Below are 26,520 nucleotides of genomic sequence, written 5' to 3'. Positions count from 1 at the left end.
CACCTGTTCCAGTACGGATACCTGAGGCACTGCACTATTTACTATCCTCCACTGACAGAACTGACCAATTAGTCTTACTCTCGGTTTCCTTTCTTTTAACTAGTTCACAATCCACAACTGTGGCATAGCTAGAGGTGGGCTTGGGTGGGCCATGGCCCACCTACTTATGGCTCAGGCTCACGCAATCAGGCCTGCAAGTTGGCTGCCATGGTTCTCATCTTGTGGCGGTCAAAGGAAAGGGCTGCCGCAGGACCCCCATCCTGCATTGAGCAAAGAAGGAAAGGGCTACTGCGGATCCCATCCATGGTGGTTGAAGAAGGGGTCTGGCAGTGCCTGAAGAAGACACCTTGTGTGTGTGTGTGGGGGTGTGTGTGTGTGTGTGTGTGTGTGTGAGAGAGAGGGGAAGCCTATGTGTGAGCATGCGTGTTTCAGGTAGCCTGTGTATGTGTGTGTATGTATGTATGCATGTATGTATGTCTGTGGGAGCAGGAGAGATAGGGCTTTGCAGACAAAGCATACTAGCAAAAAGTACCTGGTGGTGCTCTGGTCCACAACTGATATAACCAAACAAAAGTGGAAAAGAAAAAATATTTTTTTAATATATTAAATTAAGAGAAGAGCCTGTGGATGTTGGTGTGTGTGTATGTGTGTTGCGCCCGTCGGTTTCGACGGCTTCGCCCCGCCTACCTCTCTCTATTTGCGGCTCCTCCCGCTCACCTTGGACTGACGGCCGCGGCGGCGTCTGCTTGCTGTTTTCTCCGGCGTCCCCGGACCGGCTTTGGTGCTGCCTCCCGCCATTCTCCTTCAAGGTACCTCTAGGGTGCATGCACGCACGCTGCCCTCATCTTTAACTTCATGTTGGCGCGAACCTCAGGGGCGTCCCCCCCTGTTCTGACGTCACGACGCCAGGGTATATCTGCCTACAGTATTTGCTAGCTTGTTGAGTTAGCAACAGGATTCGTACGGATGGGATTTGCTCTCCGTTCCTAAGCTACTCTGCCACTCCAGCTCTATCTGGAATTCTTACTACCCTTCGGGGTCGCTAACGGGGTACTCGCTCCTCAGGGGCCTCTCTGCTTCTTTCAGGTGCTATCAGGAAACCAGTACTCGCACCTCGAGGGCCCATGTTCCCTGTGTCGCTGCCTGCAACCTCTATCTTTCTGCTTGGAAGAACTACCTTACAATCACCATCATTGTGTACAGAAGACATTTCTCTCTACAGTACTGCTTCGCCAGAATCAGGTACTCGCTCCTCGAGGGCCTGCTCTCTGCTCCGGTGCCAGACCTCTCGTCTAGTGGAATCTCAGCTAGTGAGTACAAACACCACTGAGTCTCTCTGCTCTAAGGGATCAGGTACTCGCTCCTCGAGGGCCTGCTCTCTGCTCCGGTGCCAGACCTCTCATCTAGTGGAATCTCTGCTAGTGAGTACAAACACTCCTGAGTCTCTCTGCTCTAAGGGATCAGGTACTCGCTCCTTGAGGGCCTGCTCTTCCTGTCTCTGAGCTCTCCTATTTTTATTTGGGACTCTGAATGCTAATCTTATTGTGTGCTCATAACTCTCAGTCTCTTTCCACTACAGCACTGCTCTACAGAGGATCCGCTGTTCCAGCGTTCTGTGAGAGACGCGCCCAGCCGGGCTCTACAACTACTACTCACTACTGCCACCTCTGGTGGTTCCATAAACCGTTTAATAAAAGATTCAAATCTGTGTTTGTCTGTCTGGAGTTTAGCCTGACACTGTGGTCCCTCACGGGACTGCCCCCCGTGGGTGTGGTCAGCTGCCACAGTGTTCAAGGATCCACCCAAACACCATTAACCATAACAATGTGTGCCTGAGAGTCAGCACTTTGCAGACAGAGCATATTGTCTATGAATAATGCACCTTCCATTGTTCAGGACACCATCTGGTGGCCACAGACAGACACGACAGTGTGATTGACAAAATTCTTTTATATATTAGATTTATTTTTAGAAATACAGGAAGTAATCATTTGCCTAAGAATTGGGGGCATGCTTCCAGATGAAACACATGAAAGAGCACTCTCAGCAGTAGGTCCAATATTTTGGAATACTCCCCCCATTGAATTAAGAAACTGTAAGGACTCTAGGATATTTAAAAAATATCTTAAAACCCACCTTTTCAACATTGCTTTTAATGAATAATTATTTTTAGTTAACTTTTAGTTTTTATTTTAAAATCCATTTTGCTTTGCTTAAAATTTACTTTATGTATAATTGTCTCTTTTGCCAAACACTGTGAGTGTATCTTTGTAATCCACCCTGAATGTAAGAAGGGCGGAATAGAAATATTCTAAAATAAACAAATAGTTGCTCTCTGCCCCTCTGAGGAAGCTATGATGGAGCCAAAGTGAGAGCATGTCACAACCCAATAGGCTCCGAAGGGGTATGAGAATCACTGTAAGGAAAAGGCATCTGTTGCAATCCGCGGGCCCATCCCATGGACCGCCGCTCTTACCTCCAGCTCAGTCCCAGATGCACAGCTTCCTGATGCCGCGGCCATCCAACTCAGCATGGCTAGCCCAATGCCGCTGCCTCCGTGACATGCTGGAGGGATTCCCTAGGTGCGCGCATGCCCAACTTGCTGACTTTTAATGTCATCAAAGTGCGCCGCGGCAGGAAAATCCCACCAGCACCCTTTGATGACATCAGACTCCAAGAAGGAAGCTAAGACTCTGTCTACCAATAGGGTGTATGACTGAGCCATTGATCTCTACCTAACAGCGAACCGCCTCAAAGGAGAGTATATCCCTTATCCACCCCAGTGATGAAAACGATAGAGTACATCAAGGAAAAACTTGACTGGGGTTTCATCAGGCCCTCCACATCTTCTGCTGAGGCAGGGTTCTTTTTCTTCTCCAATAAAAATGGCTATTATGCCCATATATCGATAACAGGGTGCTGAATACAATAATGAAAAAGGACCAGTAACCCTCACCATTCATTTCCAAGCTGTTTGAACATCTTCAGGGATCTAGAGTATTTACAAAGCTGGACCTCCACGTGGCCTACAACCTAATTCGGATCAAACACGGAGATGAACAGAAGATGGCATTCAATATGCGAGATGGGTACTATGAGTACTAAGTGATGCCTTTTGGCTTAACCTTTTGGTTTATGTAATGCCCCCGCCATATTTCAGAAAGGGCATCTCTGAAAGTATGGCTTCTTGTAAAAGTAGAAGGAGCATCTCAAGGAAGAAGGCTGTTTGTGCCCTATCGAGAGGGATTAGTTCAGTTCTTTTATTTGAGCTATCTTTTCTCTGAGCTTTTCTCCAAAGAGATGCTCCCCCAGATCAGGGACATCAGCTAACTTTTCATGAACATTGTTGAGAATGCTGTTGGCTCTTAACCAGGCCATGTGTCAAGCTCCTATTGAGGCAGATGAGGTATGTAATATGGCATCAAAGGAGTCATAGCCAGAGCAAAGATGATGTTGTATACATTCTTCTGCATCTAGAAGTGGTTAAAGATGTGCGAAGGTGGTGGACCTCGTGTGTCACTAGATAGGATTTTAGACAGTGCTAGGCATGAGCCAGCTGTTATGTCATTGGTGCCCACATGTACCACAAGAAAATGTGTGAGGGAGGTTCTGGAAGCCAAATTTAGGCTTTTAGGTAGAAAGCTGAAATCCAGAATCTCTAGCATTCTTTGAAATGCTCTCTGTTCCACGCACAGGTCACCAGAAGCAGGCAGAGCTCTGGAGTCTTAATGTGTGGATGAGATGATGGTGCAAGGAAGAGCGATTCAGTTTTGTAAGGAACTGGGGAACCTTTTGGGGGAGGGGGAGTCTTTTCCGAAGAGACGGGCTCCACTTTAACCAGGAGATAGAGCTCTGTACAGATGGAAGCATGTGAGAGCTTCCATCTGTACCTTCAGAGTGTTTAGGGCCAAGCCCTTAACCAAACTCTCCTGCAAAAATTCCAAAATCAGTGGAATATCTACTCAAAGAGGATGAGAACCCTCTCACTCTGCACCAGCTCTCCATTACTCTCCAATCCCTAATATAAGTGAGAGGGATAGAAAACTTTCTAGCTCAAAGCAATGTGGATATCACTGCTGGAGAATAACCACACTTAAGCAGATGAGTCTCTCAAGGGCCAAATTGTAGACAAAACGGACCTGGATCATTGTGCACAATCGGCCCCTGGTGCAGAAGATCCAACCTGACTAGCAGCCTCATAGGACTGTCCACTAGGAGTTGGAGATTGGCATACCACGGTCTCCATGGCCAATCTGGAGCCACCAGATGTATGGTCTTGGTATGACTCACAATCTTCTGAATTACCCTGCCGATCATCAGCCAGGGAGGGAAAACCTAGAACACCCTGCTCCATTGCTACATCTGGACAAGAGCTCGAGCCTCAGGACTCTCTGATCCCTTCTGCAATTGTAGAATCGTGGCACTTTTGCATTGCTATAAGTCGCCATTAAATCCAGATACGGCCGACCTCAATGAACCACTATAAGGGGAAAGCATCGTCCACCAGCTCCCACTTCCCTGGGTCTAAGATCTGCCTGCTGAGGATGTAGGCCCTCACATTGTCCTTCCCAACAATGTGAGAGGTGGATAAACTCCTGAAGATATTGCTCTGCCCACATCATGAGATCATCTATCTCCATTGACACCTGATGACTTATTGGTCCACCCTGCTGACTTATGTAGGCGACCATCTTCGCATTGTCTGACAGTATTCTCGCCGCTTGGCCTGCCAACCATTCGGTGAAACATTGACACGCCAATTCCAAATGAATGATGGTCAACTGTCATTCCTCGGCTTTCCACCAACCCTGCCAATGAGCCCCCTAACCCAGGAAGCTCGCGTCTGTCATAAGCACCAACCAGACGGTGTCTCCAAGGGCACTCCTTTCCCGAGGTGGTCCGCTTGTAACCACCACTGCAGCTGCTCGCCCACTTCCAACGGCAAGTGGAGCTTTATTGTGTACTCTTGTGATTGAGGATTCTACTGGGACAGCAACACACACTTAAGTGGCCACATATGCGCCCTCGCCTAGGATACTTCCTCCAGCGTTGCTGCCGTTGACCCCAAGACCTGCAGATAGGTCCACACCATTGGATGAATACTCATCTTCAAGGACTGGAGTTGAGTTACCAAATTCCAGATGCATTTCTCTGGTAGCAACATTGCCCCGCTACATATTGAGTTGCACTCCGAGGTACTCCAGGCTCTGTGTGGGCTGTAGACTGCTCTTGGCTAAGTTCACTACCCAAACCAGCCTCAGAAGTAGGCAGATCACTTTTCGAGGTACCAATTGACTTTCTTCCGCACTCTTGGCTCAAATCAACCAGTTGTCCAGATATGGATGGACTAGAAAGCTCCTCTTTGCACAGAGATGCTGCTATCACCACCGTGACTTTGGAGAATGTTCTAGGCACCGTAGCCAGATTGGACAGTAGGGCTTGATACTGGAAATAGTGCCCTAGAACGTTGAAATGAAGGAACTGCTGATGCTCCTGTTGAATGGGGATCCCTGTATAGATAGACTTCTGTCAGATTGAGAGATGTGAGGAATTCCTCTTTTTGTACTGCCATAATTACAGAGCGTAAAGTTTCCAACCTGAAGTGAGTCATTTGCAAATACCAGTTGACACCCTTCAGATCCAGGAACGATAGGAAGGAATCCTCTTCCTTTTTGGTAATGATAAAATAAATAGAATATTGCCCTGTATTTTCCTGTGATCTGGGAACTGAAATCATGCCATGAGGTCTAACGTAGCCTCCACTGCCACTCCCTTCTTTAGTGAGTTGCATGGAGAGACCATAAAGGCATCTGTTGGAATTCAGAGAAATTTCTTATTACATCCAGGACCCACTGGTCCATCATGATTTGGGTCCACCTGAGATAAAAGTGAGATAGACGTCCATCTATCTCTGGAATCGATAGGTGCCCCCCCCCCACCCCCACACCTTCATTGCGAAGATCGAGATACTCCGGTCTTGGAGCCTGCGTTCTTATGTGGCTTCTTAGGCCAAAAGGACTGACAAAGGGACACAACTTCTGAGTTATCGGCCCTCTGTAAGGGTGAAAATGACAGGAGTCCATGGAATGGGCTTTTGCCCCAAAAGAACGTGCCACTGCCTTGTCTTCCCACTGATTCACCATCTTCTCCAACTCATTCCTGAATAAAAGAGAGCCCTTAAGGGTAACCTTTTCAAATTTGACATAGAAATAGTATCAATTGACTAGTTCCGTTCACAGCAGGCATCTTGTCACTATCATGGAAGCTATACCTTTAGCGGCTGTATGCATCAAGTCACATCCCGCATCAACTAAAAATGTAGCTCCTGGTTCCATTGCCAGCTTGCTATTAGCTCCCAATCCTTGAGTCTCCTGAGAGAGATGCAAACTTGTTCGTGCCACCAAGACATCAGCAAGAATCTATTTGCTAATTCATGCCATTACTTCAAATGCCTGCTTGAGGATGGCCTCAATCCTTCTATCCTGGGCATTGTTCAGAGATGCTCCCCTTTTGACCGGAATGGTGGTTCACTTGGTAACAGCGCACACCAGTGCATCAAACTTTGGGAATTGCAACTGCTCCCTTGCCTTCGGATCCAAGGGGTAAAGGCCCACCAAGGAATACCCACCTCTAAAACTTGCTTTTGCAGCATTCCACTCAAGGACAATTAACTCTTGCACTGGTTCCAGGACAGGAAAAAACAAAACAAGACACCTTGTGCAAGGTAACCAAGATGGGATCTTTCTTTTGTAATCCTGTAGCATTACCCCCCATCTACTCTGAGCATTTTCAGGGATCTGGCAACTTGTCCTTGTGAAAGAAGCAGAGTAGAGTCTTATGTGGCTCCAAATCAGGTGGAATTTCCCCCTCTTCCAGAGGTGTGGAATCTGAGTCACCACTGGATCATCCGATGGGTCACAATCCTCATCCTCCTCTACCTCACCAAGGACAGCCTGTCTACGGCATTTGCCCGACTTGAACGCCAAGTGGGAAGAACTATGACAGGTCCCCTTCTTACTGAGCTACTTCATCTTCACTGGATGTCTTTTCAGAGAGGCCTGTAAGCCTTGGAAAAACTCCACCCAGGAGAAGGAGAATGAATCCATACCAGGGCCCATAGGAATGAACATGGTACTCTCCAAACCCTTTCCCGGGGATGTCCCTCCCATTGGGAAGGGGGAGAAGGGAATTGTCCACCATATCACCTCTTGTATCCCTCTCCACTGAGTCCTTCATTGGTAGAGGGGATGCCCCTGTGGCAGCAAAATCCTTGGGAAGCAAATCACATTGAGCCTCCAGAGAGCGCTGGCACAGATGAAGTGAGAGCGACAGCTGGATTGCCCTTATATGGCAAGCTGCACAAATAGCCCCCAGTGCCATTATCCATCACCAAAAAGGCCACTCTCCATCCATGCAATCTCCTGAACGCATATCAATGTGTGTGCAGATGTACCCGCAGAATTACATGCTCAAATCTAGGCTGTGGGTGTGCGCATCTACTGTAAGCCACAGTCACACTGTGCATACTCAAGCACGCATCTGAGCACATGGGAAAAAAATTGCTCACCGCGGCCTAAGAGCGCTTAGCTGTGGCCTAGCCGCCCACCATGCAGTCGATCGATAGGTCCTGTGACGCAAGGCCTAGAAGCAAATGTTGCTCTCCCCATTGACCTGTGCCACCTCCTCTCTACACTAACTCCGCAGAGGTTGTGGGGGGAGGGGGTTTAGCGCTGAGGGAGAGAAATGACCCAGTAAGGAAAAAGGGGGGTTTATCACTTCCCTCCTTTCTCTTTTATTTTTTTTTTTAAACTGAGCTCAGCCCTTCCCTGGCTGAGAGCATGATCAGGTCAGCGGCTATGGGGAGAGAGGGCACACATCTTTTCTGCTGATCTCTCCCTTGTCCTCCAACACTCTGTTTTGTTTTGTTTTTTTTTTTAAACTAAACCTGGTCAGGCATTGAGGCTCAACTGCTCAACTGAGGGAGGGACCAGCCTGGTATCACTTCAGGAGTTCAGCCTCTTCCTTTTTTCTTCTTCTTTTTATGTTCTTTCTTTCTTTTTTTTTTTAAAACAGGCAATCCCCATCAGGGAGATGTATGCCCACCATCTACTGGAGATGGGGAATACTGGCAGGCTGATGACAGGGCAGGGTTATATGTCAGTGATGTCAGCGAGTCAATTTTCTCTGTCTCCATCTGCTGGTGCATAATCCACTGGTGTGGATTGGCCTGCCTGAGTGCAGAGGAATGCAATATTGCGGGCATATAACCCAGTACAAATTTTAAGGTCTTCCCAGATAGCATTACTTGACGTTCCTTCCAGTAAGCAGGAGTGAAACTAGGGAACATGCCTTTTCCATCATAGCACCAAGCCTATGGAATTCTCTTTCTATAGAAAGGAGTATAATAGGGTGCTCATAAATGTTTAAATCTGTTTTAAACAGGCTTTTAATTTATCTTAATTTAGATTAGATCCTTAATTTAGATTAGATTGATGGCCTTTTTTTATTTCAGAAATGCTATTTTGTTTTAGCTTTTAAGAATTTTCCTTTTGATTGACCCAGTTTAAATATTTTATATTCTATTTAATAAGAACATAAGAAATTGCCATACTGGGTCAGACCAAGGGTCCATCAAGCCCAGCATCCTGTTTCCAACAGCGGCCAATCCAGGCTACAAGTACTTGGCAAGTACCCAAAAACTAAATCTATCCCATGCTACTGATGCTAGTAATAGCAGTGGCTATTTTCTAAGAGAACTTGATTGATAGCAGTTAATGGACTTCTCCATGAACTTATCCAAACCTTTTTTAAACCCAGCTATAACTGCACTACCCACATCCTCTGGCAACAAATTCCAGAGTTTAATTGTGCGTTGAGTGAAAAAGAATTTTTTCTGATTAGTTTTAAATGTGCCACATGCTAACTTCATGGAGTGCCCCTAGTCCTTCTATTATCCAAAAGAGTAAATAACTGATTCACATTTACCTGTTCTAGACCTCTCATGATTCTAAACACCTCTATCATATCATAGAGGTGTTCTATCATATCATAGACATATCATATCATATCTCTATCATGGCAGGAGCTAGAGACAACCTCGTCTGTCTCTGGCTCCTGCCATGCCCTCAGCCTCCAGCCTTGTCCTGCCAAGTCCAGTACTAGCCCAGCTTCCAGTCAAGGCCAGCCATGATGTTTACCAGGAGACAAGCCCTACCGGCCCCCAGAACCTAAGGGTTCAATCGGCAGGGGAGGGGAGTTGGCTAGGCAGAAGACCAGCGCTCGCCCAGCCCTGCAGTCCTGTACCACCACTGTGAGGGTTTATCCGGACTCCAGCCTGGCACCCCATGATAGATATTGCACAGATAGAAACATAGAAGGAAAACTGACACACCCAGTTGGATAAATCAGGAAAAAGAACAGCCTACAATTAAAATGGATCATTTCATATATAATGGCACAACTTCATGCAGTATCAGTCATGCAGCTAATTTATAAGGCCCTAGCCCCCCTCATCTGGCAAATTTTAGGGGGAAAAAACCCCTCTCTTCAGATCTCTCCCTCAATAAAAAATATATTTATACCTTTTCTGTGCTGCGCTGAGATGCACATGTGCCTCCTCTTTGGTGTAGCTGGCACCAGCCACACAAACAGCCGCCTACAGTATGCTGACTCTGCGCATATGTGCCTCACTCTCACACCCAGTGTGGACTGCAAAAACGCCCGTCTCTGGTGCCGACTGGGACCTACAGTGCAAGCTCCTGCTTTCAATGTTACTGGCACTGTGCATTCTTAGCGGCCAGTTGAGCAGGCCTGAATTTTGTGGTGAATTTCCTGTGCTACAAGGGGGTATCCTGGGAGATGAAGAATACTTTGCCTTCTTGGGCAGGCATTTAGCCGCGCCCCCCCCCTTTGAGAATTTGGTCCCCTGAATTGCCGAGGTTCTTGGGGGTATCCCTTACACTTTTGCGCCTAACCAAATTACCTGCCACAACTTTAGCCACTGTTATGTTGCACTTACTCCGGCTGCTCTCTGGGATCCCAAAGGTCATCCAATTCTGATCCTTCTGGCACTTCCTCCACAGTCCAGATATCACTCTCATTTACACATTTCTCTTCAGAGGCAACTGAAAAATGACAGAGAAAACAACAGATCCTTACTTTCCTTTCACTAAGATCCAGATATGCTTTTTGATTTAAAACTTTTAGGCATGAAGCCTTGAATGCTTCTTCATGACAATGACCGGATTTTAGAGGAGCCGACTGTGAGAGATGCTCTCTATAAGCACGAAGTGTCCTTGTGTGGCCCAGCCCTATGTTGGGAGAGATAGGAGTGTCTGTTCCGCATGCAGTCTGTGGCAGACCCGCAGCACAGCCCCCTCATCTTTCTACAGTGACTCCAGCCTCTGGTTCCTCCTTGCTGGCAGTGGTGGGCCGTCAGCTCCATCCTTGAGCCTCCCCCGGTGCCTCTGGCCCTGCTACGGTCCCTGGCGTTCCTGGTCCTATCACTTCTCGTCAGGCCTCTCTGCGTGGCTCGCGGAGAGATGCTGCTAATCGCACCATGCCCTTCCCTAGGCACGCACATGCACTATTGATCCTTAAGTCGGGACCATGGCGGGAACCTAGCCATGGCCCCAGATGATGATGTCATCCTAACTACAGTATTTAAGCTCAAGCTCCGCTCCCTAGCATTGCCTTTGCATCAGGTCTCCTCGCTGGTCGAGTACTCGTTGTTTCCTAGAGATTTGTCTCATCCCTGCATTCCTGTTCCTCGTTGTTCCTGGTTCCTGTCTCTTCATTCCTACCCTGCTTCATGTTTCGGATTGACTACACGGACTTTTGACTTTGCTTTGCCTGACTTTGCCATTGATCATCTCTAGACCCAGACCTCTGCTTTGCATAACTACGCTGTTGACCACCTCCGTGATTAGACCTCTACCTTGCTTGTCTACGCTCTTGATTATCTCCGTGATCAGACCTCAGCCTTGCTTGCCACTGCCTTCGGATTGCCGCCAGCCCTAACTCGCCTGCCCTTGGATGCGTCTCCTGCTTACTCCCTGGACATGGTTTCTTCAGGCTTCGGCCTGCTTTTGCTCGAGCTCCCCCGTCTGCCTTTGTTCCATTAGCGCCCGAGTTTCTAGGACATTACCCAGTCCGGTGTAAGACTGTACCATCTCTCACCTGCTGTTTCTGGGCTGAACCAACTCCAACTGCAACTACATACAGAGGCCCACCTAAGTCCTGCTGGCCCCGGCACCCAAAGGTTCAACCAGTGGGGAACAAGGGCTGGTATAGGTGAAGCTCTAGCGGCTTCTGTCTATCAGCCCACTCCGCCTGCCGACAGTGGGGACCCACAAGTCCTTACCTACGTGTTGCCCAAGGGTCCACCTCTGACACAACAGGTTGCAAAGGCCATGGACTCTGTGGAACCGCATGCCCTCCTGGCCATCCCAGGCCTGGCATCCAAGATACAAGAACAGCAGCGGTTTCTTGAGGCATTGGCTTCCTCCATTGAGCATCTCCATGCCCGGCTTGATGCCCTCACCAGTAATCTGGTTTCTATGCTGGCTCCTCCTCATCCACATCGATGCCTCAAGCCTTGCTGGCCCTCCCAGCGCCCCCATGCTTCAACGGTGACTCTAGACTCTGCAGAGGGTTTATCAACCAATGCTATATGCAATTCGCTCTGCATCCCTTCATCTTCCAGGACAAATTGAGCAAAGTCACCTTCATCCTATCTCGTCTTGAAGGGAAGTTGCTGGCTTGGGCTTCCCCCCTATGGGAACGGTCAGTCTCCCTCCTAAGGGAGTTATCTCAGTTTGTGGCTGTGTTTCAACGGACCTTTGATGATCCTGGGCAGCATGCCGTGGCAAGCACCAGCTTATTACATCTTTGTCAAGGTCAAAGAAATCTTTATGACTATACCATACTTTGGCTTTTGAGCTCGCCTGGCAGGAGGACTGCCTGCGAGCTATCTACCTGGATGGACTTTCCTCACAGATGAAGGATGAGCTGGCTGCAAGGGAGCTCCCGTCCTCTCTCGAGGACCTTATAGACTTGACAGGCCGAATCAACCACTGTCTCCAAGAGCGTCACTGGGAGAGTCGGATGCCCAAGAAGCCCTCTCGGGTTCGATCCTGTTCGCCACTGACCACCAGCTCTGCCCCGAGTAGGGTCACTATTGTGGCTAAGATGGAAGAGCCCATGCAGCTGGGTCATGGGCGGCTGTGTCTGTATTGCAAAGCTCCTGGCCGCCATCTCCAGACCTGTTCTGTCTGTCCGGGAAACTTCCCGGCCTAAGTTCAGTAGGGGTCCTGAACTTGGGCGCAATTTCTCTGGCCCCTAAATTGTCTGTACCGGTCACCTTGATCTTGGATTCCTGGTCCTTTCCAGTTCTTGCTCTGATGGATTCCGGAGCAGGAGGTAATTTCATTCTCAAGGATCTAGTCCAGCTCCTGGGTATAAGTACCCGTCCGCTAGAGACCTCTTTGTGTATAGCATCTATTTATGGATAACCGTTATCCGGTCGAATCTTCCTTACCACGGAACCAGTCCAGCTGCGCACTGGCGCCCTGCATACAGAAGAACTTGAACTGTTAGTATTGGAGAAATCCATCCATCCGGTAGTTCTTGGACTCCCCTGGCTTCAAAAGCACTCTCCCCAATTTAACTGGGGTTTGTTGCAACTGGTGGAGTGGGGTCCCGCCTGCCACCAGTCTTGTCTTTAGAAAGTGGTACCGCCATCCGTAGTTCCTTTGGCTGCCACCTCTTCAGATATACCTGCTCCTTACACAGATTTTGAAGATGTGTTTTCCAAGCAAAAAGCAGACCTTCTTCTGCCTCTGAGGTTCGACTGTCCCATTGACCTCCTTCCTGGGACCATGCCTCCCTGAGGACGCACCTACCCTCTGTCTCTGCCAGAGACAAAAGCTATGACGGAGTACATCCAAGAAAACCTTGCAAAGGGATTCACCCACCCCTCAACTTCTCCTGCTGGGGTGGGATTCTTTTTTGTGACCAAGTAAGATGGGTCGTTCAGGCTGTGTATTGACTACCGCAGCCTAAACTCCCTCACTTGCAAAGATAAGTATCCTCTGCCACTGATCTCAGAATTATTCAACCGTTTGCAGGGAGCATCTATATTCATGAAATTGGACTTACGTGGAGTATATAATTTGGTATGGATCCGTCCAGACGACATTTGGAAGACTGCCTTTAACACCTGGGACGGGCATTACAAATACCTGGTGATGCCTTTCAGCCTCTGTAATGCGCCCGCAGTTTTCCAACGAATGATGAACGCAATTTTCAGAGCTTTGTTGTATACCAAGGTTGTGGCATACCTGGATGATATCCTTGTCTTTTCTAAGGATCTGGCCACACACTGCACTAATGTCAGTATTGCCCTCTAACGCTTTCACGAGAATCACTTATTTGCAAAATTGGACAAATGCTTGTTCAAGAAATCCAGTCTGCCTTTCCTCAGATACATTATCTCCCAACGAGGATTTTCTATGGACCCTGTCAAGCTGAAAGGAATCCGGGATTGGCCGCATCTCGTGGGTCTTAAAACCCTCCAGCGCTTCCTGGAATTTCTAAATTACTATCACCATTTCATCCCACACTATTCCACTTTGGCTGCTCCTCTGACAGCATTAACTCGTAAGGGCCAAGATACATGAAATTGGACTCCGTAAGCCGTCGCAGCCTTCCACCGCCTCAAAGAAGCCTTCCAGGTGGGGTCTTGTCTTATCACCCAGACTCGAACTGTCCTTTTCAAGTGGAAGTGGACACCTCCGCTATTGAAACTGGGGTGGTCCTGAGTTAACGCACTGCTTCTGGTGCTACAGTCCCATGTTCATTTTACTCCCGCAAGTTCTCATCTGTGGAGCAGAACTACAGTATTAGAGATCGCGAGTTACTTGCCATAAAATTAGTCCTCGAAGAATGGCACCCGTGGCTAGCGGGTGCGCAACATAAGTTTATCGTGTTCACCGACCATAAGAACCTGGAACATTTGAGCCATGCCCAGTGTCTCAACACCAGTCAGGCCCGATGCACCCTGTTTTTTCCCAGGTTCAATTTTGAGCTTCGTTACCGTCCAGCCGATAAAAACCTCCGGGCAGATGCCCTATCACGCTCTTTCGAGCCTGAAGACACTCTGGAAGAATCCAGCCATATAATAAACCCGGCTTGCATCTGTCTGTTACTCACCCAGTCCCTGCTGGGAAGACTGTCATGCCTCGATGACTCCAAGAAAGAGTCCTCCGCTGGGCGCATGATTCTAAGTTTGCTGGTCACCTAGAGCGCAGCACAAACCTTGGCACTGCTCCAGCGGTTCTTCTGGTGGCCTACTATGGTCTCTGATGCTAAAGCATACGTCAATCCTGTAACACTTGTGCATAGCAAAAGCCCTCGGTCGGTCGACCTTGGGGTCTCCTGCAACCACTTCCAGCTCCCGGGGAACTGTGGACCCACCTGTCTACGGATTTCATTGTGGATTTGCCAAGGGTCATACTGTTATATGGGTAACCATAGACCGATTTTCAAAAATGGCCCATTTCGTCCCTCTACCGGGCCTACCATCTGCTCCAGAACTGGCACGCCTATTTTTCCGCCACATCTTCAGACTGCATGGGCTACCCAAGGACATCGTATCTGATAGAGATCCACAGTTCATTGCCAGATATTGGCACGCTCTTTGCTGAAAATTCGGTATTAATATCAGTTTAACAACTGCTTATCACCTCCAAGCCAATGGACAAGTCGAGCGAATGAATTGATCTTTGAAGCCCTTCCTGCGTGCTTACATCAACGACCGCCAAGACAATTGGTCTGAACTTCTCCCTTGGGCGGAGTTTTCTCCCAACTCCCACATTGCCACTGCTACAGGCACATCACCGTTCTCCATCATCTATGGAAAGCAACCACGACCATCGTTGCCCATACCTTTGTCAGTACAGTCCCCTGCGGCACAGGCTACTGTGGATGCCCTCAAGACTTAATGGGAACAGACGAATCTTCGCTTACATCGAGCCGCTTCCCAGGCCAAGAGAACTGCCGACAGTCACTGACGCTCGGCTCCTGAATTCCTTCCTGGCCAGAAAGTCTGGTTAAGTACTCGGTATATCCGACTCAGAATACCTTCTCAAAGGTTCGCTCTACGGTACATTGGACCTTTTACAGTCACCCGATGCATTGGACCAGTTACATACTAGCTTCGGCTGCCTACTACGCTGGGAATTTATAATACATTTCACGTATCTCTTTTAAAACTGTGGTCTTATCCTGGCCTGCCCGAAAGGATCCTGAACTATCTCCACTCGTGGCTGAAACTGATTCGACGTACAAGGTACATGAACTCCTCGACGTCCGCCGTAGGGGCCGCCGGTGGGAATACCTCTATTCTTGGGAGGGTTATGGACCTGAAGAAAATTCTTGGGAACCAGCTCAGAACATCCTGGACAAAACCCTCCTCCTGAACTTTCATCATGCCCATCTGGGCAAACCCCCGACCTCAAAGAGGGGGGCGTAAAGGGGGGTACTGTTTTGCGTGCCGTCCGCGGCAGACCTGTGGCACGGCCCCCTCAACTTTCTACAGTGACTCCAGCCTCTGGTTCCTCCTCGCTGGCGGCGGTGGGCCATCAGCTCCATCCTCGGCCTCGCCCGGTGCCTCCAGCCCTGACACAGTCCCCGGCGTTCCCAGTCCTGCTACCACTTCTCATCGGGTCTCTACGAGTGGCCCGTGGAGAGACGATGCTACTCACGTCGTGCCCCTCCCTAGGCGCACGTGTGTGCACCATTGATCCTTAAGTAGGGACTGCGGTGGGATCCTAGCCGTGGCCCCGGTTGATGATGTCAGCCTAACTACAGTATTTAAGCTCAGGCTCCGCTCCCTAGCATTGCCTTTGCATCAGGTCTCCTCACTGGTCGAGTAATCGTTGCTTCCTAGAGATTCGTCTCATCCCTGAGTTCCTGTCTCTTCATTCCTACCCTGCTTCATGCTTTGGATTGACTACCCGGACTTTGATTTTGCTTTGCCTGACATTGGCATTGATCATTGTTATTGTTTGTAAGTTTTTGGGTGGACTCTTGGACACTGTGGGGGAAGTACAGTGAAGGGCCACAGGTCAGGCTCAGCTTTGGACACACAACACAGAATTATCTTTTATTAAACAGAGTTGAGAAGCCACCAGAGGTGACAGTAGTGAGTAGAGATGAAGCCCGGCTGGGCTTGTAATCCCTCAGGACACTAGAACAGCGATCCCTCAATAGCTGTGACAGCGGTTTCTCCCGGAAGGTAACACAGAAACTGGAATAGAGGCAGGCCCTCGAGGAGCGAGTATCTGGTTCCAGGGAACAGCTCTGAGAGAATATAGATAGTAACTCACTGATGGTGTAGGCAGCGGTTTCTTCCAAGCAGAAGTGAGCTGAGGCAGCGAGTCCGGGAACATGGGCCCTCAAGGAGCGAGTACTGGTTCCAGACAGCGACCTGAAAGAAAAGAGAGAGGTCCCCGAGGAGTGGGTACCCCGATAGAGTAAGTCCAATTAAGGAGAGGCAGAGTAGCTAGGTACGGAGAGCGAATCCCATGCGTAAGGAGTCCCTTCACCCCTTGTTAACTCGATTAGCTAGCAAACAAAGTAGGCTTTTGTATCCGGGATGCGTGACATCATCACAAGGGGATGCCCCTGAGGTTTGCGCCAAAGAAGGAATAAGAAGCAGGGCCGCGCGGTGCACGCACCCCTATGGCAGCTGAACAACATTGCGGGATGCAGCGCTCAAGCCGGACCGGGGACACCGGAGAGGACGGGAGGCAGACGCCGCGGCAGCCAGATGTCCATCAACTGTGGGAGGAGTCGCCAAAGAGGTAAGAAGGGCGGAGTGGAGATGTCGGGCAGCGACAGTCGTAACAATCATCTCCAGACCCAGACCTCTGCTTCATCCGACTACGTTACTGCCTATTTCAAGACCCAGACCTCTGCTTCACCAGACTACGCTCCCACAAAAGAGCAAGCCTTTAAAGGGCAACTTCGTAAGGTTAGACTTTGAGGTTGTATCAGCCAACCAATTTCTCAGCCATAGCTGATGTCTGGCCGCTATTACCGAAGCCACCCTTCTGGTTGACGTGCAGACCAAATAGCAGCCCGCATCTGACAAAAAGGCAACTGCTGGTGGTCAGAATTCACACCAGATTCAACAACCTCCTCAGAGAGAAATAAACAAGATAGTATGTGTGCATGCAAAACTGAGCACCCAGGTAGGTGCTCCTATGCGCCTAACTAGGCACCCAACTGGACGCACAGCCAGGCACACAAGCACAAACTGACGCAACTGAAGAGGGGCAGCCTTATGTGCAGGAAAAATGCGTGAAAACGTCACTGCGGCCTACCACATGGCAAAAAAGACAAGCCTGAGAGCAGGGCCTAGACAAAAGGCTGCTCAACTCGCCAAACTGCCCACGTCCCCTAAGCTCGCCCCGGACACGGTAACAAATTTCAGATCGGCGCACCGAGACTGGAGGAAAAAGAATCCATACTGAACTCCCTTTCTTCTCTCTCTCTCTCTTTGTTTTTTTTAAATTACTCTTTACCGGAGCTTAGCCCATCCTGAGTGAATACAAAGTCGGTCTCCAGTTGCGGAGGGGAAAGGGCAAGGACCTTCCACTGGTCGGCTTCCTGCACCTGCTTGCCTTTCAGCTGGTTTTTTGTTTTTTTTACAGCTAAGTCCAAGCCGACTGAAAAACCAGCTACTGGATCAAGGCACTCATCTGAGGGAGGGATCCAAAGATATCACCTCAGGAATTCTCAACTGAGGGAGGGGCCCATAAGGTATCACCACAGGAGAGCAGGGCGAATAAATCTCCTTCTCTTCTCCTTTGAAAAAAATTTTTAAGCAATCCCCAGCAGGGAGATGCACATCCACCATTTGCTGGAGATGGAATATCCTGGCGGGCTGATGTCAATGCAGGGATATATTTACAGTGAAGTCAGCTTTGCTCCATCTCCATCTGTTGGTAGAGGTGCATAACCCCATTGGTTTTAGATCCACCAGTCCCTATGCTAGGAAAGGTTTAAACTTCAGAGCTCTCTATCAATTTTTTTTTTTAAATGCAGATTGAGATCCCAACTGTTTTGAAAAGCACAAGAATGATAGATTGTTTAGCTTCTGAATGGTTTTTTTTCCTTCTATTCTCTGACTACTTAATGTTCATAGAAATAAAATAAAACCTTGCAAAAATAGTATATATATCCAAGTCCAGGTCTAAGGAACTAAAATTGCTCTAGAATTTTTTTTTTTTTTTTTTTTTAAGTTTCACAACACTAGGATGACATACCCATTTTTAAGGCAATGACCTTCTTCCAAACACTATTTGCTTCGACAGTGGCATAAGTAACAAGATTATTCTCTTTAAATACTTACATTTCATTTTTTAATCTAAAAAAAAAATTAAACATGCTCTCATTTGGAAATCAGCAGGTTGGAAAGGCTATTAATGCATGTGAATAAAGCAGGTCTAATTTCAGTGAGAATAGGTTTTGTTAATTGGCCTATGTTCTAGATTAATTTATATCTGTATTGGATGAATGGATTTCAACACTTCTATTTAAAAGAGATAAGAGTCACTATTGCTGCAAATTAAGCTGCACAATGTGCAGAACATTTTTGAGAGATGGAAAAAAAGCTTCCCTGCTTGATATCTCTGTTTCTGGGGGAGGGGTAGGGAGGCCGGTGGTATTCAGGCTTGGTCTACTTTGGTGTTGAAAGATACTGTGCTAATCACCAATAAATGATGAATGAGATCAGTAAGCCTCCTCCGGATCCCCCCCAATTCGTGTCACCCAGTCCAGCAAAGCTTTTCCCATTTTAAAAGCACCGTTGGCTCAGATTACATTTTTGCTAGGAAAATAAATCAGCAACATGTGATACACCCATGTGATCACTAGGTGTCTCAGCTCAGCACAGTAATTTTCCTGCAGAAGCCCGCTGAGAATGAATATGGAATCGTAATTGTTCCCTCACTGCAGGAGCACTGCAGTCCCACCAGGTAGCAGATCAGGGCTGATCTCCATTACCAGTGTACTGAAGAGAAGCACAAGACCGAGTGAGTGAAAAGGGAGGCTGACTACTTTGTTCACTCTACACTGGAACCCTCCCCTCCCCCCCCCCCGAAAAACTATAAACCTCTCTCCAGTTACTCAGCTGTTTTCTCATCTGAGAAATGACAGGAAGATAGAAGTCAAAATTCATACCCACTTCTGTCTGGTTCCCTTTGCCTTTCGAGTAAGCATTCTTTGCTTGTCCAATATGCTCAGGACTCGTGCTAGAAAATGCCTGTGGCTGCTAAAAGAACAAAAAACAAAAATACAGATGTGATGAATTCCTGCAAAACTAATATCATCAGCAAGACAAAGTCTCTGTGTGACTGATTATTACACATCAATAGATCTTGATGTGCTAGATTTAAAAAAAAGGCACCATTTTTACTGATTCAGAGCACAAATGGTAATGTGTGTATATGTGCATTTTTCACTGGGTAGACACTTTCAAATTGCTTACCTTACATTCCTCTCTCAAAAACAATCCAGTTAGAAACAAAAAAAGTCTAACATCTAAACTCTAGAACAGGTATTTCAGAATCAGTTACATACGGTGTTACACCATTAACTTTGAGGGAGATAAAAAAGGATTTCTTGGGGCCTGACTCTTTGTTGCTGCGGTTCAAATCCCTTTTTATTTCACCACACGGAAATTCTGTATCATGTTTTGCTATGCACAGGTTTGTGGTTCATTTATATTGCATTAGAAAATAAACTTCAGACATACAACTCATTTTTAACCCCACAAGGGATTTTATTTCTATCCAGCCATCCATAAAAAAGAAATTGTTTTTATATGAGTTGAGGCATTGTTTGATTCCTCTATGATAAACATGGGAAAGACCCAATAGAACTGTAGCTAAGGCACTTTTAGGAGGACTCTGCAAGGCAGGGAATGGCATTCTTAGGTTTTCTAGCAGCCCCAACCAAATAAAAATCAGAGGCAACTTCTGATGCACTAAGCTCTATGTTGGGCTCCTGCAGCACTAATGACACAAAATTAATATTTCCCTATTCATATCCCATACTCATATCCTGTATCTATTTATATGATTCTCTTTCCAAACCCGTCGTTTTTGTGACATTTTACGTAAGATCACACAGTTGTAATTTTCAAAGGGTATAGGTGCCCTGTCACATGACAGGGGCAAAGGTCTACCTGAGGCTGGCTGGCGTCATTTTGACAATGGTGCAGTCAGCCCTGGATGCCTAGGGGGCATTCTGGCAACCACTAGCCATTACTTAAAGTGCTTTTGGGGGTTATGGAGTTGCTGGGAAAGGGAGGGGGGGGGGGGGGGGGAGTGCAATTTTTCATACATAAAGGAGCAGGGTTTGGGACTGAGGGAACCAGGCCCACATCATTTAAACCATTTTTTTTTTTTAAACAACTTTGACTACCTTGGGAGATAGTGGTGGGGGGAGGGCAGAGGAGACGAGGGGTCTCACAAGACTCTGGAGGTTTTTACACTACCATGGAAGGATGGGAGAGAGAGAAAGTGATGGCAGCCCCAGGATGTGGGGCCACCATCGCATGAGTTAACACTGTGGCATTTTGCCACAGGATTTACTAACCTGTGGTACCAAATACTGAATTTCAGTGAATCTCACAGTACTTTTCCATCAGTGAAGAATACCATACCTTAATAAATAGACCCCTTAGGGTCTATTTATTAAGAAGTTAGGTTCCTAAATCGGTCCCTTTGAAAACTGATTAAAGCTGAGCACCCAGTTTCATTAGTCTCCTAAAAAGAAGGTGGTAACAGGGCTGAAGTTCAGGCAGGAAAAAAATTAGGAGCTTAACACCAATTTTCAGCATTAGGCACCTAACTTGGGTTCCTAAATCTAACCAAATGAACTGCAGATCTAAATTTAGGGACCTAAATTCATCCAAATTTATGTGAATTTTCCTCTGAAAATGTAGGTACCTAAATTCAACTAAAAATCTATCTAAATTTAGAAGTCTAAAATGTAGGTATCTAATTTTAGGAACTGAGTATTTTTTTTAAAATTGACCCAACAGTCACTAATCTACTCAAGCTTCCTCTGGTCTCTCAATGTCTGTTTTTCTGCTCAGCACCTTCTCCTTCAACCCCTGCCTTTCCTGACTTTTAAAAACAGTCTCTGAAAATCACCAAGGTCCCAATGTCTCTCATGTCCAACTGTTTCAGCCCCTGTATGCCAGCTCTTCCTATGGCCCAGACTGGTTTCTTTAGGGGATGAAGGAACTCATGAAATAGCACAGACTCCTTATAACACAGAGAATCAGTCCAGTTAAAAGCAGTACATTTTGGATTTAACAGTCCTGATACAGTAGAGAACCGATACTGACCTCACTGTCAAAATCCTCATCCTTTGCATTTGGAGAAAGCAGGTTAGCAAGAGCCTGCAGAGAAGCAGATGAAGTAAAGCCGTCGAAATTCATTCTGAATGGTCACCTACACTCACAAACAGACAAACAATATATATTTTACATATATTTTGCAGTGTATAGTGTGTGTGTGTGTGTATATATATATATATATACACAAAACTGACTACAGGAACAGAAAAAACATTAAATACACAAAAAATATCTAATGTTTATTAATCTTTTATTTTTAAATAAACAAAGCAAAGCCCTACAAAGCTATTCTTCATCTAAAATGAAATTCACAACGCGACATGTGACAGCATTTTTAAAAAATGTTTTTCATGTCATGTAGAGAAAATAATTAAAATAACTTGTATATCAAACGGTAAGATATACTGAATAACATCCTGATATCCTGTGGAGGAGTAGCCTAGTGGTTAGAGCAGTGGGCTATGAACCAGGAGACCAGCGTTCAAGTCCCACTGTCGCTCCTTGTAACCTTGGGTAAGTCACTTTACCCTCCTTAGGCCTGGATTTATCAAAATATGAGTGTGTGTGTGAGAGAGACACTAGGAAACTCACCCAAAGATGAGATTTGTGCAATGTTCTCTCAACCTAGCTTGATGGACTCTCTACCTGGGTAACATCAAGCTAGGTTGAGAGAACATTGCACAAATCTCATCTTTGGGTGAGTTTCCTAGTGTCTCTCATCAAATCTTCACAAGAGAGCAGTGTTCTGTTTGTACGTCTTACTTTGAATGTCAAAGTGGCCCGTAACCCCTACACTAATACCTAAACCTCACCTTGAGTGACTAGGTATGTCTCATACCTAGTCATAAATACCTACCTAGTATGATGGCATTATGGCTAGACTAGGATATCTCTCTCTCTCTCTCTAATATGAGGCCCCTGATAGCTAGGCTGGCTCTCCAGCTGCTTAAAATACTAAAAAACGCTATTTGCGAAAACATCGCAAAGCATGCTAAAGCCCTATTGTACGGCTTAATGCAAATGAAAAAGGTGTAGTTAAAATTGGCATTACAGCCGTGCGATAGGGCTACGCAAAATTTTGAAACCAGCCCACTTGGCCATAAATCCCACCATAAACTCCTCCCCTTTTTCTAATTTGTATCACACCATGCGTTATGGTGCTTTCGCATGCATTAAAGGCGCTTTTGCAGGCGTTAAAGGTGCTTAACGCATGTGAAAACGCCATATAGCACTTTGATAAATGACCCCCTTAGATTGTAAAATACCTACAGAACCTGAATGTCATCCGCTTTGACGTGCTGAAAAAAAGTGTGAAAAGCAGAATATAAAAATTAAAATAAAGCTGTTAAACATTCGAGTCTGCTTTCATAAGAGTCTTTACAAAAGGATATGCAGCCTATGACCTGCTGATAACACCAGCACATAACCTGTAATCCACACAACAAAATTGGCAAACCAACAATCTTGTAGATCCTTGATGACTGAGAATCTCACCCATTCTTGTTTCACCACTGTCAGCTTCTTCAAGGGGAGGTAATGTTTATTTTTCAATCAATATCAAGGTGTTCATAGGAACACGAAAAGAGGGCTTGCGACTTATATTACTTTATTTATTTTTATTTATTATTTTTACTATACCGGCTTTCATGACATAGATCACATCAAACCGGTTTACATTTAACAAAGTGTGCAAGAAACGTGATAACTCAAAACAACTGAAACAAGAGCATTGTAAGGAGAGTGACAGTTACAATAAAACAAGGAAATAAATAACTGGGAGTTAGAGGTGAGAAGAGGGGGATATAACTTACAGCAAATTATTTACAAGGTTACAAGATTGAATCCGATTAAATGTGATTTGAATAGTAAATGATAGTGTTAACACTGTGAAGGTGATGGCAGCGGATGACAAAGTTTGTTTTTTAAAACCATTTTTTTAATAGTGTGGTTGAGATGTGGGGTGTAGGTCTCAGTCGGAGCTTGGATAGTGTGGTTAAGATGTCTGGTGACGGACTCAGTTAGGGATTGGAAAGGCTTTTTTAAAAAGCCAAGTTTTTTAAAAAGCCAAGTACTTCAATATGTTGCTTTATCTCGGCTATCCCTCTTGCTCTGAATGCATATTTAATGGATACATTTTCCATTTGCTCAAGTTTCTTGATATAATTGCTTTTCATCCTATGGCCAAAACCTAAGACCAACGAAATATTAACACTTCTGTTCCATGATAATTTGAACCATTACAATTTTTAATATTGTCTTAACAAGGAACACCTGCACAGGTATTACTAAGAATGTCTTATCTGTTCTTTTATGGTTAAATTAAGGCTCATGGAGTCTTAGTATCAATCATAATGTTTCAAAATGCCATGCAATGAAGCTTAAAATCTTCTATAGTAATGGAAAATTTACATCTTTGGTTACTCTAATCTGTTAATAAGGTCAGTTTTTTTGAAAACCACAAAATACTTACATCTGAGCTTACTTGCTCCATGTATGTTAAGACAGAATAATTTAGAGGAGATGTGGATTGGGCTTTTATTTATTTTTACAAAAAAGTACTTACCTGGTCATCTTGTGAATTTAAGAAAATATATGTGTAAGAATTGTTAGTTTCTTTTCTCAGCCTAAGAAATCACCTGCACAGTCTTCCTATGGCAGTGTGCCTATAGAAATGATTTTCTGGGAATCCATGGATACCAACCCAAATGGATACCGGAATATGATGTGCTTAGACAACGAAGCCATACTTCAATTATTATAATCTATGTATATTTATAGAGGTGCTCATTTTACTCCACTCTGTATACAGATGTCACTTTGGACTTGGGGCGAAAACCATAATATAAAACTATTTCAACCATTCAATTCAGGAAATCATGCCCTTCTGAGATACTTAGCGAACAACTCTCCAATGAACTCAGAAACCTAGATTTATCCAATCCCGACTCAGCTCTATCCTCTTGGCATAAGATTATTGAGACAGTTGGAAACAATCTGTGTCCAATAGTCTCCAAAACAATTAATCCAACAAAAAAAGGCAACCAACCCTGGTTCACATCGGAACTTAAACGGATGAAACAAGATCTACGGCACAAGGAAAACAGATGGTGCAAAACTCCGAATTCATCCACCATCTCAGCATACAAAGGAACTTTTCATCTTTACAGATCCTCTATTCTAAGAACAAAAAAGGAATACTACGCCAATAAAATCCACCACCTTCACTATGATGCTCAGGCCCTCTTCTCATATGTAGCTCAAATCACTAAATCAGCACCCCCTTCAATACGAGATGAACAAGCACTCTCCAAGGCTAATGAGCTCGCATCATTCTTCCTACAGAAGATTTCAAATACGCTCGCTCTCCTTCCATCTACAACTACACCTCTCACCTCAGCCAAGAATCCTCACTCCATCACAAGAGCCAAGCTCAACCACTTTGAAGCAATCTCTTCCAAGGAGATCGACTCCCTTCTAAAAATACAGAAACCAACCAAACACCCGGCAGATAATATTCCTTCCAAACTATTACTTCTCATCCCAAACACTATTTCTGGACCCTTGACAAGTATCATAAACTGCTTCCTAACTCAAGGATCTTACCCAGACAGACTAAAAACCGCTTCCCTCAAACCCCTCCTTAAAAAACACAATCTGGACCCCAACGAATTATCCAATTACCGACCTATCTCCAATCTCCCATTCTTAGCCAAACTAACGGAGAAACTGGTAAACAACCAACTTTCAGACTATCTAGAAGAACACAACATCCTATACCCTTCACAATACGGTTTCCGAAAATCACGCAACACGGAAACTCTCCTCATATCACTTACAGACCATATTATGATGGGGCTAGACAAGGGACATTCCTTTTTACTAGTCTTGCTTGACATCTCGGCGGCTTTTGACACAGTCAACCATGCCATCCTCCTGGAGCGCCTAACAGACATTGGTATCTCCGATTCAGCCCACAACTGGTTCAAGTCCTTCCTCTGCAATAGAACCTTCAGAGTCAAAATCAATAATAAGGAATCACCCCTGACAAATTCCCCACTTGGCGTACCACAAGGATCTTCCTTATCTCCACGCTGTTCAACATCTACCTCCTCCCCCTCTGTCAGCTGCTTACCGACCTCAATCTAATCCACTATCTCTATGCAGACGATGTGCAGATTCTGATCCCTATAACAGACTCCATCTCAAATGCTCTCACTCACTGGAACAACTGCCTTCTATCCATTACAAACCTTCTCAACAGCTTAAACCTGGTCCTTAATGCCTCTAAGACGGAGCTCCTCTTCATCTCCTCAAACCAAAACAATTTCCACCATCAGACCACCCACAATACTCTTTCCACCCATCAATATGTAAGAGACCTCGGGGTAATTCTTGACAATCGCCTAAACCTGAAGAGAATGGTCAATACCACAACCAAAGACTGCTTCTACAGACTCCAGGTTCTAAAACGTATCAAACCCCTCCTATTTTTCCAGGATTTCAGGACAGTTCTCCAATCTTTGTTGTTCGCCAAAATTGATTACTGCAGCGCCCTCCTTCTAGGCCTCCCTAAATCTACCACCAAGCCATTACAGATGATACAGAATGCCGCAGCGAGACTACTGACCAATACCAACCGTGGAGACCACATATCACCCATCCTCAGGAACCTACATTGGCTACCAGTGAATTTTAGAATCCTACACAAATCAATCACTCTAATACACAAATCCATCCACCACCAACTTCAACTAGATCTCGAAATCCTTTTCAAACTACATTCTCCAAACAGACCAACAAGAAATTCACAAAGGAATACTGCAATTTCCCCCTACTAAAGCCACACACCTTACCTCGACAAAAGACCGAGCCTTCTCGATAGCAGGCCCAGATATCTGGAATAACATCCCCGCAGACCTCAGATTGGAACCCTGCCTCCTAACATTTAGGAAAAAACTCAAGACATGGCTCTTCAGTCAAGCCTTCTCTGAACCCCCTGACATTCACTAGTCTGCCCTTATTCTATGCCTGTAGGACATGACTGAATTGTTTAGCCTTATCTCCTGCCTGGACAATAGACTCCG

General features: G+C 46.0%; 1 protein-coding gene across 4 annotated transcripts in view; it reads right to left on the bottom strand.

The window, feature by feature from the left end:
- PIH1D3 (PIH1 domain containing 3) overlaps positions 1–26,520 on the bottom strand; it is an 89,082-nt gene that overhangs the window by 47,830 nt on the left and 14,732 nt on the right. For all 4 annotated transcript variants that reach the window (XM_029607345.1, XM_029607347.1, XM_029607344.1 and 1 more), the window contains exons 3-5: positions 21,425–21,530; positions 19,249–19,339; positions 10,019–10,124 (exon numbers count right to left, since the gene is read on the bottom strand). In XM_029607345.1, coding sequence (XP_029463205.1) covers positions 10,019–10,124; positions 19,249–19,339; positions 21,425–21,517 — 290 coding nt within the window. In that variant the 5' untranslated portion in view covers positions 21,518–21,530. The remainder of the gene's footprint in view (positions 1–10,018; positions 10,125–19,248; positions 19,340–21,424; positions 21,531–26,520) is intronic.

This window comes from Rhinatrema bivittatum, chromosome 6 (assembly GCF_901001135.1).
Source record: "Rhinatrema bivittatum chromosome 6, aRhiBiv1.1, whole genome shotgun sequence".
Classification (NCBI taxonomy): domain Eukaryota; kingdom Metazoa; phylum Chordata; class Amphibia; order Gymnophiona; family Rhinatrematidae; genus Rhinatrema; species Rhinatrema bivittatum.
Note: the sequence above shows the minus strand (reverse complement) of the source record. Positions and strands in the feature narration are given on the sequence as shown.